The sequence below is a fragment of the Centropristis striata genome, chromosome 12 (assembly GCF_030273125.1).
Source record: "Centropristis striata isolate RG_2023a ecotype Rhode Island chromosome 12, C.striata_1.0, whole genome shotgun sequence".
NCBI lineage: Eukaryota > Metazoa > Chordata > Actinopteri > Perciformes > Serranidae > Centropristis > Centropristis striata.
Genome location: NC_081528.1, coordinates 12817922 through 12832585, shown reverse-complemented (window position 1 = coordinate 12832585; position 14664 = coordinate 12817922). Strand labels below are relative to the sequence as shown.

Below are 14664 nucleotides of genomic sequence, written 5' to 3'. Positions count from 1 at the left end.
TTCTTCACTTCACAAGCAAATCATCAAAGACTTTACCAGAACATTTTCAATCGGTTACACTGATAGCACTGATTGAGTTTGAGTTTATTAATTTAAAACAGGGACAATACATATTGGTGAACATATACATTTAAATATGCAAGATTATAGCCAGCGGCTAATTTCCATCTTTAGTCCCTTTCGCAGGTTGATGTCAATACCATCAATAATTTTATAATTAGGTGCGTAATTAGCCTATATTTCAGATTGCCCGATTGCACAGTAACTATAAGGTTCTATTTTAAATGCACAATACTTAATACACATTACATTAATTAAATACCAGCAATGGTAATTATATGATATTGGGAGTACTCATTTTTAAGAATAGAAAGTGCATCTTGCCTTGCACTTAGACCTAATACCTAAAAAGTAAATAAAGATATAATAAATAGCGAAGATATTAATGGGGAAGAGGGAGTATAGTAATAACTAGAAAATTTCCTCTGGGGGAAATTTTGAAAGGGCCACGGGGGCTACTGCCGGTGTGTGTACACTATGATGAGATTCTTCAGAGATTTCAAACAATTAATACTAGTAATGTTATGATACTATTCCTCTTCAAGTATTTATTTATACAGCAACCTATGCCCTTTAACCTCAAAATGTGTGTGTGTGTGTGTGTGTGTGTGTGTGTGAAACATTTGTATCTGGAGGAGTGTGCGCCATAGACTGTATAAAATAGGTGTGCGCGCTTATGCGCGCATATGTGTGTGTGTGTGTGTGTGTGTGTGTGTGTGTGTGTGTGTGTGCGTGTATCTTTAACTGTTATTACATTAAATGACCAGTGTGTGTGTGCGTGCGTGTATCTTTAACTGTTATTACATTAAATGACCAGTGTGTGTGTGTGTGCGTGTATCTTTAACTGATATTACATTAAATGACCATTGTGTGTGTGCGTGAGTGTATCTTTAACTGTTATTACATTAAATGACCAGTGTGTGTGTGCGTGCATGTATCTTTAACTGTTATTACATTAAATGACCAGTGTGTGTGTGTGTGTGTGTGTGCGTGTGTGTATCTGTAACTGTAATCACATCAAAACATCAAAGCGTTGGGTCGACCAATCAGAGCAGAGCAATCGACGGAATTAACAGCTGTGGAATCTTCTGGCAGAGTGAAAGCAGCCAGAGGTGGGCAGAGTGAAATTTCTGGCCTCGAACAGAAAGCATTTTTGGCAAAACCATAATACCTATAATTGATCCGACTTCACTTTGAGCGTCCTGAGTTCTTCCTGAACCTCTACATATGTTTTTTTTTTAAGAAAAATGAAAAAATAGCTTTGTTAGAGCGATCTAAAAAAACAGTTAAATCTCACTTTTTCCGAAATCTTCCTGCGTTTTTAATATGGGACCCAATGAGGCTGTTGGTGGTTTTGGTGGCGCATCTTTGCGTCGTACGCCCAAATTATAACTCTGACAGCTTTACCAGAGGATTGTGAGTGAGAAGACAAATTTTCCTACATTTCTATGTATAAATTATTTCTGTAGAGTGGAATTTGCGGCCTGGAGTGCAGTTTTCAAATTTATTTTTTGACAGTTTTACCTCTCCCTCTACACTCTGAGCGATGACATCACACACTCTGACACGAACATTCCGTGCAATACACACCCATTATAATCTCAGAATTTCTCCAAAAATGATCATGGTCATTGAACAGGGATTGATAAAAAAACTATATGACCTATCGAAACGCAAAGTAATACACCAATACACAAGACTTGTGTCTACTGTTTAAAGTTTAAATGGAGTCTCTAGGTGAAATTATGCCGGAGAAGTAGACGTCTGAAAATCTTCAATTAATGTTCTTTTTTGCTCATTTTCTTTCGGCCGTCCCATTCATTTCAATGCAAAATTTTGGGCAGTTTTCATATTTTTTTGGGCATAATTCATATTCCGTAGAGAAAAGTAATAGCACACCGATCCCGATCAAACCGCACGTTTTGATATATAATTTGTATTTATAATTTCTAAAGTAGCGGGACGAAATTGCGTCCGCAAGAGGAATAAGAAGAAATCCACAGTATAACAGTAGTGCTCGGTGAGATTGCCCCGAGGCCCTAATAAAGCAGTGATGTTTATGTATGTACTCAGTGGAAATTGCGGATGGTACCCCAACAATTAGCTAACATTAAACATGTATACAAGTTTAGGTACGGTTGTGGCAACAGTGTTGTTCTTCCAATAGCCAAGCTTTAAGATGTTTGCTAAAAGAGGTCAGAGTCGGGAGATCGCATATTGTGTTTGGTATTGAATTCCAGGTGTGAGAAAAGGAACTACACAGTCACCTCTAGAAGCAGCTCTTGTTGATCTGTTTGAGTTTTTTTCCACAAATTCTTGTAATGGAGGAGGTGCTTTGCCATGGTAGATTTTGTAAATCAAGATGGCGTATCAGACCAGGTCACAAGTGCTCTGGTTGCTCTTTATGTTTTGCAGTAGTTTGAACATCATGTCAGCTGCCTCTAACCAACAAAGTGTGGAAAGACATGCATTCATTTTCACAGTTTTTTTATTTCTGGATTTTAACTGTTGTCCATCAATAATGTATCACTTTGAAAAGGACCATGGAAACCTGCAGTGTATTTTTTCTGCAAATATTCAAAAACTGAAGACTTTTTCTTACTTCACTTCCTTGAGATGCAATATGGTAGAATCATATTTCTCACAGGTGTAACTAATGCCTTGCTGAGTTTACAGTCTAAGTAGCTGCTTTAAAAGGCTTGTTTGTCAGTTTGGAGTGCAGCACTTGACCTGCAGACAGCTTCCACAGTGGTCTTATTTCACTGTGTGGGACTAAATGTGGGGACACTGTCGGGGAAGGTCCATTTCCTAATGCTTGTATGCCTTTACATATATTGTTGCATAAAGTCAAAAGTCACCTTTTGTCTGTGTGTGTGTTATTGTGTGAGAATATGTAAGTAAGTTCCGCTGCACTCTGGGAACTAGAGGGGTCTTTCTAACACAAACACGCAGAGGCATGGACCCCACTGACGCACTAATGCGGGTGCAGAGGGGTTAAAACAACAGCCGAGTGAATGCCCGGCACGGACACAAGAAAATAACCCACAAAGCCCAGGCGACTCCAACTGTCAGAGCCCAAAGCACGCTGTTTACGACAGCATGAAAAGTAGACACCACGCTCGGGCTCAGATTTCATAGCCACAGACTATTTCTGACCATGCTTTGACAGATACTGAGTAGACATGAGGAAAATCCTTCTGCTAATGCATTCTTTTACAGATTGCATACGCTTCAAATATGTTCTAATGTTTTTTATGGTGGCTTTGTCATTTTAGACAATATAACTGCCAAATTGTACAATCACAATGAACTAAATGTGAATTAGATAGCCAATAACTTGTCTTTGACTGTCAATTCACTTGAAATTAATTAATGTCATATTTCAGACCCGAATTCAGTGATATGATGTAAAAAAAAAAAAAAATAACTATGCTATATATAAAAGTACTTGACTTCAGTACAATTGAAATATGCTATACTGAGTATTTCCATTAAATGCTAGTTTATACTATACTCCACTACAATTAACAGGGAACTTTTTTTTATTCCTCAATATTTGTTTCACACTTACTTTTTACAAAAATAAAAGCATCTACACTCGCAGTACTCTACCGAGAAGTATCAAAAAGTGTCTCACATTGCCAAACTATGGTATTTAAATACTCTTGAAAATGAAAATGAAAAATAGTGTTAAAAAATAATATTTTATAGCGTTATAATATATAACACTTTGAAAGAAGCAATTATGCCTAACGAGTACCTTTACGGATAATTTAAGTACATTTTGTTGATAATACTCATACTTTAACTTGAGTAGCATTTTGAATGTAAGACTTGTACTTGTAATGGAGTATTTTTAGACTGTGTTGTTTCTACTTTTTCTGAAACAAAGGATCTGAATAGTTAAAACAAAAGCCAAGACTGGACTTATTTCTTTCATAAAGGATTTTATTAATCAAAGTTGAAAGTTGAAATATTGAACACAAAAATGCTTTCATTGACCATCTGATGCTGACATCTTCATTAATTCAACAAAAAAGTACAAAAATAAATTAATACAGTGAAAATGATTCCAGCTGAAAGGTGTTTCTGTTAAATTGAAAATATGAGTGCATATAAAAGAGAGTAACACCATCTGACTTCTCATCTTAAAGTTCTTCAGTTTATAAAGTTCAGTCACTCTGGCAAGTTGTTTCCTTTTTACAGTGTTTGTGGAAATAAGTCATATTGTTTAGTGTCTATAAAATACTTTCATAGGCTTATTGGGAGTTTTGTAAAGAAAAAAAAGATAATTTAAGACTGTACACAAGATTATATAACTCATCAGAATGGAAACATATTTTTTTCAGTGTGTAATGTGTGACCTCAATCAAGTAAAGTAGATCTGAGTTAACTAACTCTTACATTACACTTGAGAAGCGGAGAATAAAATAGCATGTCATTTAGTGGATTATGTTCATACACAATGCAAATTACACTTGCTGCAAGGCCTCCAGAGGAGCAAATGTTAACTCAACAAATGTAACTGCAGTTCATTGTCTACATAATGATGGCAGTGTATTCAGAGGGCAGTAGCTTTTCTTAATTAAAAGTTCGGCTCATTTTAAATGTCAGAGTTATTTAAATGACAGCTTCTCTCAGTATTATCCAAAGGACACGTTTCCTTCACCTTAAATGACTTGAATGGCTCTCTATTACAAGGTTCTTTATAGCAACTTGAGCTATTTTTTTTAGATTGTAGTAAGCATTTTCTTTATTAACAAATATATATAATATAAAGAAATAATCTATAGTTACTCATTCATCTTTTTTTCAATATTTCACAGTAAATATGGTCCTGATGATTAGGGCCAGTTTTACTTGACACCATTATGCTCTTGTGAAATAGGTTCATGGTAAATAGTTGGCACAAATGACATTTTTAGACATTAGCTGATTTCTTTTTTTCAGAGACACTTAAAAAAATGTAACTGGATGAATGTGCAGGGTCTTGTAAAAAAAAATCATTTGTAAAGACTAAGGGAAGATATATCTGTTAATTAACTTTATCCATGTCTCATCTGCTTGGCCAGTTGACTGGCATGACACTCATCACGCATTCATTGTGATGACTTTGATCCCATGAGCGTTAATGTAGGTGAGGAGGACCTTGGCCCGTCTCTCGATGACATCGATCAGCTTGTCGATGCCCTGCCGGCCCCCCTGGCTCTCCCAGTATGTCTGGTCCAGGAACAGAGACTGGAGCAACTTCTCCCTCAGCCTCCTGCTCCTCAGCACCGACACAGCCTGCTCTGGGAGCCTGGGAGGACAGAAAGTGAGTCAGAAGGGAATATAATCAAGTTTATAGTTTTAGTTTCAGGTAGAGAGCTGCTCTTGGCTGGGAGAAGGAATAATTTGATTTGTTCTCAACGGGTGAAGTCAAACTTGGTAAAAAAATAGAAACAGCTGAACACAGTATTGAACATCTGTGTAACTTTTTTTTGTTGTAAATGGGTGCAGAAAACAATAAAAGCTGTAGGGAAAGAACAACAAGGAAAAAAGCCAATTATTCGATAGAAACAACCTAACTTCAAACTAATTTTGCGGCCCTTTATGGCATGAATGAAGTTGCACAGCTTTGCAACACAAATCAAGACAGGAGTTAGCCTTTGAAGTTTGTGGGAGTAATTGTGAAACAAATATTCAGTGATTGTGGTTAAAATCTGAAAGCGATGCAATTAACAAACTTTATACCTGCGCTAACAGAAGCAACATTCATTCACTCATCGATTGTCCTTAACCTCTTAACTGAACTCAGGTCACGAGGGGCTGGAGCCGAGCCCAGCTGATATTGGGTGAGAGGCGGGGTACACCCTGGACAGGTCACCAGACTATCATCAGACAACCATTCACGCTCTCATTCACACCTACGGGAAATTTAGAGTCACAAATTAAACCTATGCTGAATGCTTTTGGACTGCGGGAGGAAGCCGGAGGAAAATAGCAACATATTCTTACAAAAGATATCTTCAAAAAAGTATTCACAACGCAGCCTAGAGGATAGGAATCGTGCTTGTAACCGGAGGGTCGCTGGTTCGATCCCCAGGACTGTAAAGTGCCCTTGAGCAAGGCACCCACTGCTCCACTGGCATGGAATTGTGCTGCCCACTGCTCCTAAGCATGGTGTGTGAAAGGATGGGTTAAATGCAGAGGACAAGTTCACAGCTTGCTGTTTCAGTGTGTGAGTGTGTGTCAAAATCAGGCGGCAACCTCCGGGTCTGAGCAGGGAGGCAAACCAGGAAGTGCCTTAAGCTGCATTACTACTACTACTACTACTGAAAATTCCAGCAGGGGGTGCTAAGTTTGGCTAATTTCAATGCAAAATGAGAAAACTTCTCACTTGATTTATTACATTAGAATTTTTTATAGGACAACACTCTCTGGCCTCAATCGCCAGTAAAAAATCTTCTTCAAGACAATTTGATGTTAATAGTTCAAATAATGGCCCCATTTAGAAGAAAATAGATGATAAAGAATCGTATGATTCAGGGCGTGGCTACCTTTGATTGACAGGTCACTAACAAGGTGAGCTGTCATCAGGAGAGAAGCAGAGTAATGCATATCCACAGCAATGTGTCAATAAATGTCAAATAGATATAAAAAAAAAGGACTTTTACCATTTAACTTTGACCCATTCACTGTATTTTCATTTTATGACTTTATTTGAACATTTTGTTCATTAAAAATGTCTTGTTCAGCGTTTGGTTGGACTAACAGACACTCCAAGAAGTTGCGTTTCTTTTTTCTGAGGTAAGTCACGTACATTTATTTTTGTTTTTTGGTTGCCAACATTAACATTCCAGTAAATGCTAACATAAATTAGCAGCAGCTTCTCTCAGTCAGGTTGAGGTGTAGAGAGGCGTGTAGTCAGTGTCGTCAGATCCCTCTCGCTCCTCCACAGTCCAAATATGGTCTGCTCCCCGTATCGGAAACAAGATGGCGACGCAAGATGGCGACACAAAATGGTGACGAGTGTAACGCTGAACTTGATGCTTCCAATGCGCAGTCCACAAACCAATGGGTGACGTCACGGTGACTACGTCCATTATTTATACAGTCTATGTTAAAAATAACTGAATCTTGAGTTCAAGGTTTGAAACTGTACTACTTTTGGCAACAAAACTTGGTAGAAAGAAAGATTAGGGATGGGTTCAAACAATGTCTTCTGTACATAACTACCATGCTGTTATGTAGGTGACATAGACTTATAGGTTTACATTAATAACGTAACATTTGCTTGACCATTCCACCACCAACACGTCCAGCCACCTTATAGACCCTTTTACAGTCTGTAAACAATTATGATGTATTTTCTTTTTGGCAACAGGAGTATGTTAGAGTACAATAGTTTGTCAAGCAAACATACAAGCAACATACAACAAATGATGACAGGCTTCCAGATCAATTGGCTACATTTCTTTGTTTTACATTGTGTTTGACCACAGCTTGTCATTTACATTAGTGTGAAACGCAGTGGCTGTTTGGTGGTGGACATTACACAAAGGTCTGTTTCAAATTCAGCATTGATTTCTTCTGAGTATCTTTGTGTGACTACAGTTAAGTGTCAGAGGCTAAGAGTTAGTACTTCTGGTATTTTGCTTGACATTTAAACAGATTGCAAGTCCGTAAAGGCGCCATTCATGAAATATCAGCAGATAGAAAAAGGAGATCATGTATCACGTAAAGCTGTACAGCAGCTGGCCGTGGGACGTGAGCTCGGCCCTTTTTTCTATTTCACTGAAATATAAAGGTGGGCGAGTGACACCTCACTTGGTTTGAACAAGAACAAAATACCTGGTTTGAAGAATGACTGCTACTTTGTAGGCTGGTCGATGGTTGTGAATGAGTGCTATTCGCTGCTTCACTCAAACATAGGTTTTCAGTGGATGTTGTTATTGCATGCAGAGAGGATCTGCATGCAGGAAGATGTTTGTACAACTTTAATGACAGACCACAGGGGAGAGAGGAAGGACATGACCGTGTGGAATTTGAAATGACTGGAAAAATGCCACAGAGAGACTAAAATTTGCCTTTCAATCAGCTCAGATTTACCAATAAATTATGATACTGTATGTTGAACATGTCAGCTTGGATTGTGCATGGAAAACATCAGTCGATTTTGCATAAAAGTCAAAGAGATGGGTTCTTCTTAGATCTACAAAGAATTCAACATAAGGTTAAAAAATATCAGGCATTAATGGCGTCCAGTGATCTTGCAGCTTAAAGTAATCCGACAACATTTAGACTATATATGTCATTTAAATGCCATAACAGAAGCTACAGTTTTGATGGGGATCAAAGGACCCTTGTTAGGGAGGACACATGAGCGCCTTGGCCAAACCACAGTTTCTCCTCTGTGACTTCAGTGCTATGACTTACTGAGTCAGTGAATTATGGATCAAAAGATGTACAAAAAGAAAGCAACATCATCACAGTGTGGTTTGGAATTACAGATCTACACAGATGTGCGGGGGATAAAGAAAACATTATTACGCCTCCAGCAGACACATTTACTTTGTTGAGTCAAAGGTAAATATTACACACTGTGAGGTAAAAGTAAACACTTAAACTACAGTTTAAAATGATGAAGCAGGATTTGCCTGAAAATGCTTGTAAACTATGCTTTGTACTTGCAGAATGTTTTAGTTCCAGAGACTCATCTCACTACCCTCAGATTTAAATCTGCTTTTTTAAGCTTCGCATGCAGGAATTTTGCAACCCTTAACCTAAAAAATCAGAAAAAACATTGATAAATCTCACAAAAGTTCTCATCTTGATCAAATCTTCGTGCACAAATTGTCATGAATGAGATGCATTGTTTGAAGTACAACAAACCAAATCTGCTAATTTAACAGAGCAATGAAAAACAAAACCACTGACATCAGAATTTATTACAGAATCAATGTTTGTGTGATCCAAACTTACTCTTTGATTCCTTCCAGGAGCTTGAAGTCCAGGTTGTCCTCATTGCGGTCGAAGAACCCCTTGTTGCTGGTGAAGACCAGGTGTCTGGGGTCGTGACCCCTGTGGATGATGTTGGTCAGTCGTATGTGGTTTTGGTCTCGACATTCAGCTTTGAGGCCGAGCTCCACACACACATCCTCCAGCCTGGGCCTGAACCCACAGCAGCTCTGATCCAGACGGTTGTGAATCTGAAAGAGTAAGTTCATATTTCTTCAGACAATACTTAGAATACAATCACAGTTATGACTGGCTTTTATGATTTTTCAGTTTGGTATTTATGGTGTTTATGGAGTTTACTTCCTTGTGTTTTATGATCTTGGCCAGAGTTTTTATTGCCCTTAACAAGCACATTTTGCAACCATAAGGGCACTGGGAGAAAGCAGACTTGTTTCAAGGCCGTGCACTATCTCGCAACAACGAAAGTGAAATACAATTTTTGTATTCGCTCCGTGACTGGGTTTACTAAAGCTTTGTATGTGTTTTTCCTTCACCCATGTTCCACTTTTCTACAAGGTTACATAGAAACTGAGGTAGTAGTTTTTTTTTTATAACCCTGGAAAACCTCATTTTTTTGTATTACAAGATAAAAGAATTAAAATGATTTCACAGAGAAAAAGAATAAACATATTCATCAGGGGGGCTTTTGCAGTGCCTCTTCAGTAACCTTGCTGCTTGATTATGTAATTCGACATGGGTATTGATTAGACCATCTGGCGTGTGAGTGACATGACAGCACAGGGGAGTTTTTAAGCCGATAAGACACACATCGCCTATAATACATCCCCTACTCGCTCCACAAGTACTGGCAACCTATAATCCCTGCGATGGCTTCAACCCATTCCGTAGGCATAACAATTTGATTGGCAGATGTTTTCAATGACGCTCCAAAAGTAGAATCAAGGATATGTCACTCATAGGTTTCAGATGGGACTTTGAAAGCCAGGATTAGATGCCTGTCAGAGGCATCTTTTTCAGAAACCTGCAGTTGGGGCGACTTGGGTCGATGAGCAGCCACCAAAGCATGAAGTGTGATGAGCTGAAATACCTAACCCTAATAATTTGAACCCTTTGGATTGATTTGAAACACAAGAGAAATAGTAGAAGTTACACACACACACACACACACACACACACACACACACACACACATATATATATATATATATATATATATGTGTGTGTGTGTGTGTGTGTGTGTGTGTGTGTGTGTGTGTAACTTCTACTATTTCTCACAATATGAACAGAGATAGAAAGTGATTTGTTATTCAGAATCAAACAAACCAATTTATTAACTTCACTATATTGAGTTCACTTGTATCTTGATAAGATGTTTTATATGCACAAAATGTTTCAAATCTGTTTCTCTTAACTGCCGAATGTGAATTTCTTATTCATTTTTCATAATCTATTCCAAGGGACTTGAAATAAAGCACAAAGATAAAAAAATCACACCTGTGGCATGATGGCCTCCGTGGCTTATTTAGTAGTATCCAAACAATTTAAAAGTATGTATTTTCCATTTCCTCACACTGCTTTGTTTACTCTGTCATGATCGTGGGATGAATTTTAGAGAATTCTCAGGAGATGTGTCCTCGATGCCAAAATCTGATCACAGATCCAGGCCTTCCACACAGGAAACAAGACATCTATTCAGCCAAAGGACAAGGACCTCTGAGGATATTTAACCTATTTCCTCAGCAACAACAGCTGCAGGAGCATATTGCTCTATATCAGACAAAAAAATATTTGCATAAGTCATTTATGATGCATTTTTGGAATTAAATAAAGCCTGGACAGGTGGACAGAAAAGATGCTGACGGTGTGTCATTATCACAGTAAGTTTTAATAGTTCAAACTGCTTGTGTTACCTGTAACAAGAAGTCAAACAGAGCCAGTTTACTCCACTCATAGTGATGAACCGTGGAGCAGCCAGAGTTAGGCTTTGGGCTGATGTTTTTATGCCAACACCTCTGTTTCAGGGAGCTCTGGTACTCCCCCCATGTTAACCTCACATTGGACAAGCCTGCAGCAAGGCCCTCTGGGTAAAGGGATGCATCCAATGACACCACTGGACAGGACTGTCCATCTAAAGAGGGAGGATAAAAGGATTATATGGTCAAGTTTCAGCAACTATTCAGCCTCAGTTCAGTGGGTTTTTTTAACCTATTTTTATCCAGGAAAGTCTCACTGAGCACTGCAAACCATCTGGCTGCCCTCATGAACAGTTCATATGATTCCCTATGAAAAATAATGCAGTGGAATTTATGTGTAGCCCACACATTTTTACTGGTTATGAAGCAAGGTAATACTAAAAGTCATATAGGTTGCCTGTTGGGTGGATGGGTCAAATCCTCACTTTTGAGACCGGTGTTCATGTCCTGGTTTTGTCAGGAGGTAGAGTTTTTTCAGCCTTACCATGTTCTTTTTTCCAAACCTGAAAGTTCTGATGGCTAAATGAAGCTGTGATGTTTAAAACAGCACTATATAATTTTGTAGGATATCACACGAATGACATTGCACACGTGTTTGTAGGAATTCATAAGAACCCTTGCAAAGAATATATCTATTGAGCAGTGTTGCTCTCAGTCTCATCCTTTTACCTTGCACATCAAAACTGCACTACCATTTATGGTGCTTTTTTGAATTACATTTTCAAGCATTTACTGTAAAAACGTGTTTTTAATGGATTACCACTAATAAATCCAACTCTCGGAAACAGGATATTGTGTTACTTGAGGCAAAGTAAAATTAAGATGTCCTTTTTTCTATGCTGATGTAAAAAAAGACACCAGTGTGCTTCATAGATGGAATAATGGTGATGTGGGAAATAATGTGGAAAGTGGCCTTCTGTTACCTGCTATGTATATGCACCAATATTCTTACATCTCTGAGAAGAGCTCATGCTGCCATTCTCTAATGCACACCTTCAACATGCCTTATTACAGTACTATTCAACCTATTCAACCTATTCAACCATCTGAACACAGTCCTGTTTCATGTGGCCTTGACAAAAGGCCCACTGATATATATATATATATATATATATATATATATATATATATATATATATACTGTGTATATACTATGCATATTTTTTATATTTTATTCATTGACGTTCATACTACTACATGCAACAACCTATTTAACATATTTACTAAAATATATTTTCTCAAATGTGCAATATCTGTAAAACGCAAAGTAGGCTACTCTCAGGTAAACAAACAAAAAGATATATTAATAATAAATGCCAAATAGCAGCTGTATAAGTGATTTATGTATATAAGGTGTATATATTGTATGTATATGTCTTACTTTTTATATTCTTTATTCTGTCTTTTTATATCTTTGTGTCTGTATCTTGAGCTGCTGTGACGTCTGAATTTTCCTACTGCGGGATGAATAAAGTCTTATCTTATCTTATCTTATCTTATCTTATCTTATCTCTGTGTGTGGTTCAGAAAAACACAACTATTTTATCCCCCCATAAGCTCAGAGCAACTGATTTAATGGGCCAATCTTTGACTTAAAGTTTTAAAACAACACATTCAAGAGGTTTGTGCTGGATTATTAGTCTGTATTGTAATGCCTTTATCTCTAAAACCCTGTAATTATTCGACAAAACCACATAGACTCACTTAATCAGGGTAGTATTATGTGTTTGACTCAGTTTGTCCTTAGAAGTAATACCAGTAATGTGTGTGATGTAATGTGCAACTAGACCATAAAATGTAATTTATTGTCCTCAGTTGCATTCATCTCCACCTCCCTAGTGCTCTCTCTCTCTCTCTCTCTCTCTCTCTCTCTCTCTCTCTCTCTCTCTCTCTCTCTCTTTCTCTCTCTCTCTCTCTCTGACTATCAGCCTTCACTGAAAACTCATTCAGTCTGAATTTACTTGGTTTTAAAGTACTCCGTACTAAGATTAATCCACCTTTGGTCAGAAAAAAAAGAAATCAAAGACAGCCTTGTTTCTGTTGACGTACCGTGTAAAAAGCTGAACTTTCTGCTTACAGCTGGTAATGTCCTATTGAGCCCCAGCACCCTGTCCAGATGGAAAGCAAAGACCTCAGTGGTGTCCACGGGGCTGTTTATCACCCCACACTGGCCTGAACACACATTATTCCGTTGTGTGTGTTTTTGGTTGCTCACTGAAGCGTTTGTCTCGCCTTCAAATATCAGAAGCGACGGAGCGTCTCCATGCGAAACTTCTTTGACGCGCAAAACTTTGGCGTCCGCAAGAAAGCGCATGGCTCTCACGTCCTGTGGGCTCAGCCATGGCGGCGCTCTCTGGCTGTAAATTCGGATTGAACTAATGTGAGAGTCTGCATTTGAATCTGTATGAGAAGTGTGGATTATATCCAAAGATTTATAAAAGACATCCCCGGTTTCTCCTGAGGAACCCTTGGGCGCAAAGTTGCCCTTACTTTGACCAGTGTCCCGCTCCAAAGTCCCAAGTTTGTTATGCGTAAAAGCTGAGTTTGCTTCCTTATTCCCTCTCACTTTTCTCCTCAGCTTTGGCCTGATTGTGCCCCGTATATGAGCTGGTTTCAGGCGTCTGGACTTTAGCGTTATGTACACCACGTTGTACCGTGTCGGGACCACAGAGCTCGCCTCTGTCTGTAACTCCGGGAGCGTATCATCCAAATTGTACAATCCACGGGTGTGTCGGTACTTGTCTCTATCTGTCCTCCTGCCCCGGTGCTGCTGTGAGAATCCAACTTGTGAAACCACCAACAAATAGACAACACACACGCTCGCAATGATCAAACTCCTTTTGGAAAGAGGGCACCTCCGAAAACTGGTGGTCACTTTTAGAAAAGGGAAGCAGAGCCAGTGAAAGCGAGACTTCCCCATTAGAACTTATGTTATCATCATGGTTGAGTGTCTTTTTTTAAGCAGACCAGGGAGGAGCGCACAACCTCCGAAACTCATTTTGGGAGAGAGGATTTGCGGACACATTATGCACTGAGACAACTGCATGTAGGTGATGAAAGAGCAGCGAAACCACCCTCTAACTCAACATGAGGCGATTTTAACTTTTTAGAATATATATTCATAAGATGTATAGCTATAACTCAGTATGGTAAAATGCATAACAAGCAGTGAAAGGACACCTGAATGTAATTCTGTTCTCTCCCATGGCCCACATCAGCCTGCACATGCTGCTGAAAGGCATTGAACTCTCGCTAACAAAGCCTCAGTTTACAAACTTTAATATGTTCTGCAAAAGTGCTCAGGTTATAAAGTCATATAAACATTTGGGAAATCATAGCAGTAAGTGCTAAAATGAAAGAAAGAAAAAAATTTGGTTGATGTACCTTAATCTTTATGAGGACTGCTGTAGACTTTATGGTGAAATAACTTAATAAACTTATTAATACAAAGATTAAAGTTGGAGGTGATTAAGTACTAAGTACTCAAAATATGTAATCCATTATGCATCCACACGTTTTAGGCGACATCTGCTGGTCCATTTCATTAACTCTTAATTGACTGAGTGCAGACTTTTGGAGACACAATAGGATATAATAAAATAGCATATATCACAAAGAAGAATACAGTGGAAATGTGAAAAAGGGAAACAGTTAACAGCAGGAAGACAAA

General features: G+C 38.4%; 1 protein-coding gene across 1 annotated transcript; it reads right to left on the bottom strand.

The window, feature by feature from the left end:
- Window positions 1-3979: 3979 nt before the first annotated feature.
- On the bottom strand, window positions 3980-13914 carry gask1b (golgi associated kinase 1B). The gene is made up of 4 exons (XM_059345490.1): window positions 13044-13914; window positions 10932-11149; window positions 9025-9251; window positions 3980-5359 (listed from the first exon to the last, which is right to left on the bottom strand). The coding sequence occupies exons 1-4, from the start codon at window positions 13912-13914 to the stop codon at window positions 5152-5154; spliced, it is 1524 nt and encodes a 507-aa protein (XP_059201473.1). The 3' UTR covers window positions 3980-5151.
- Window positions 13915-14664: the final 750 nt, after the last annotated feature.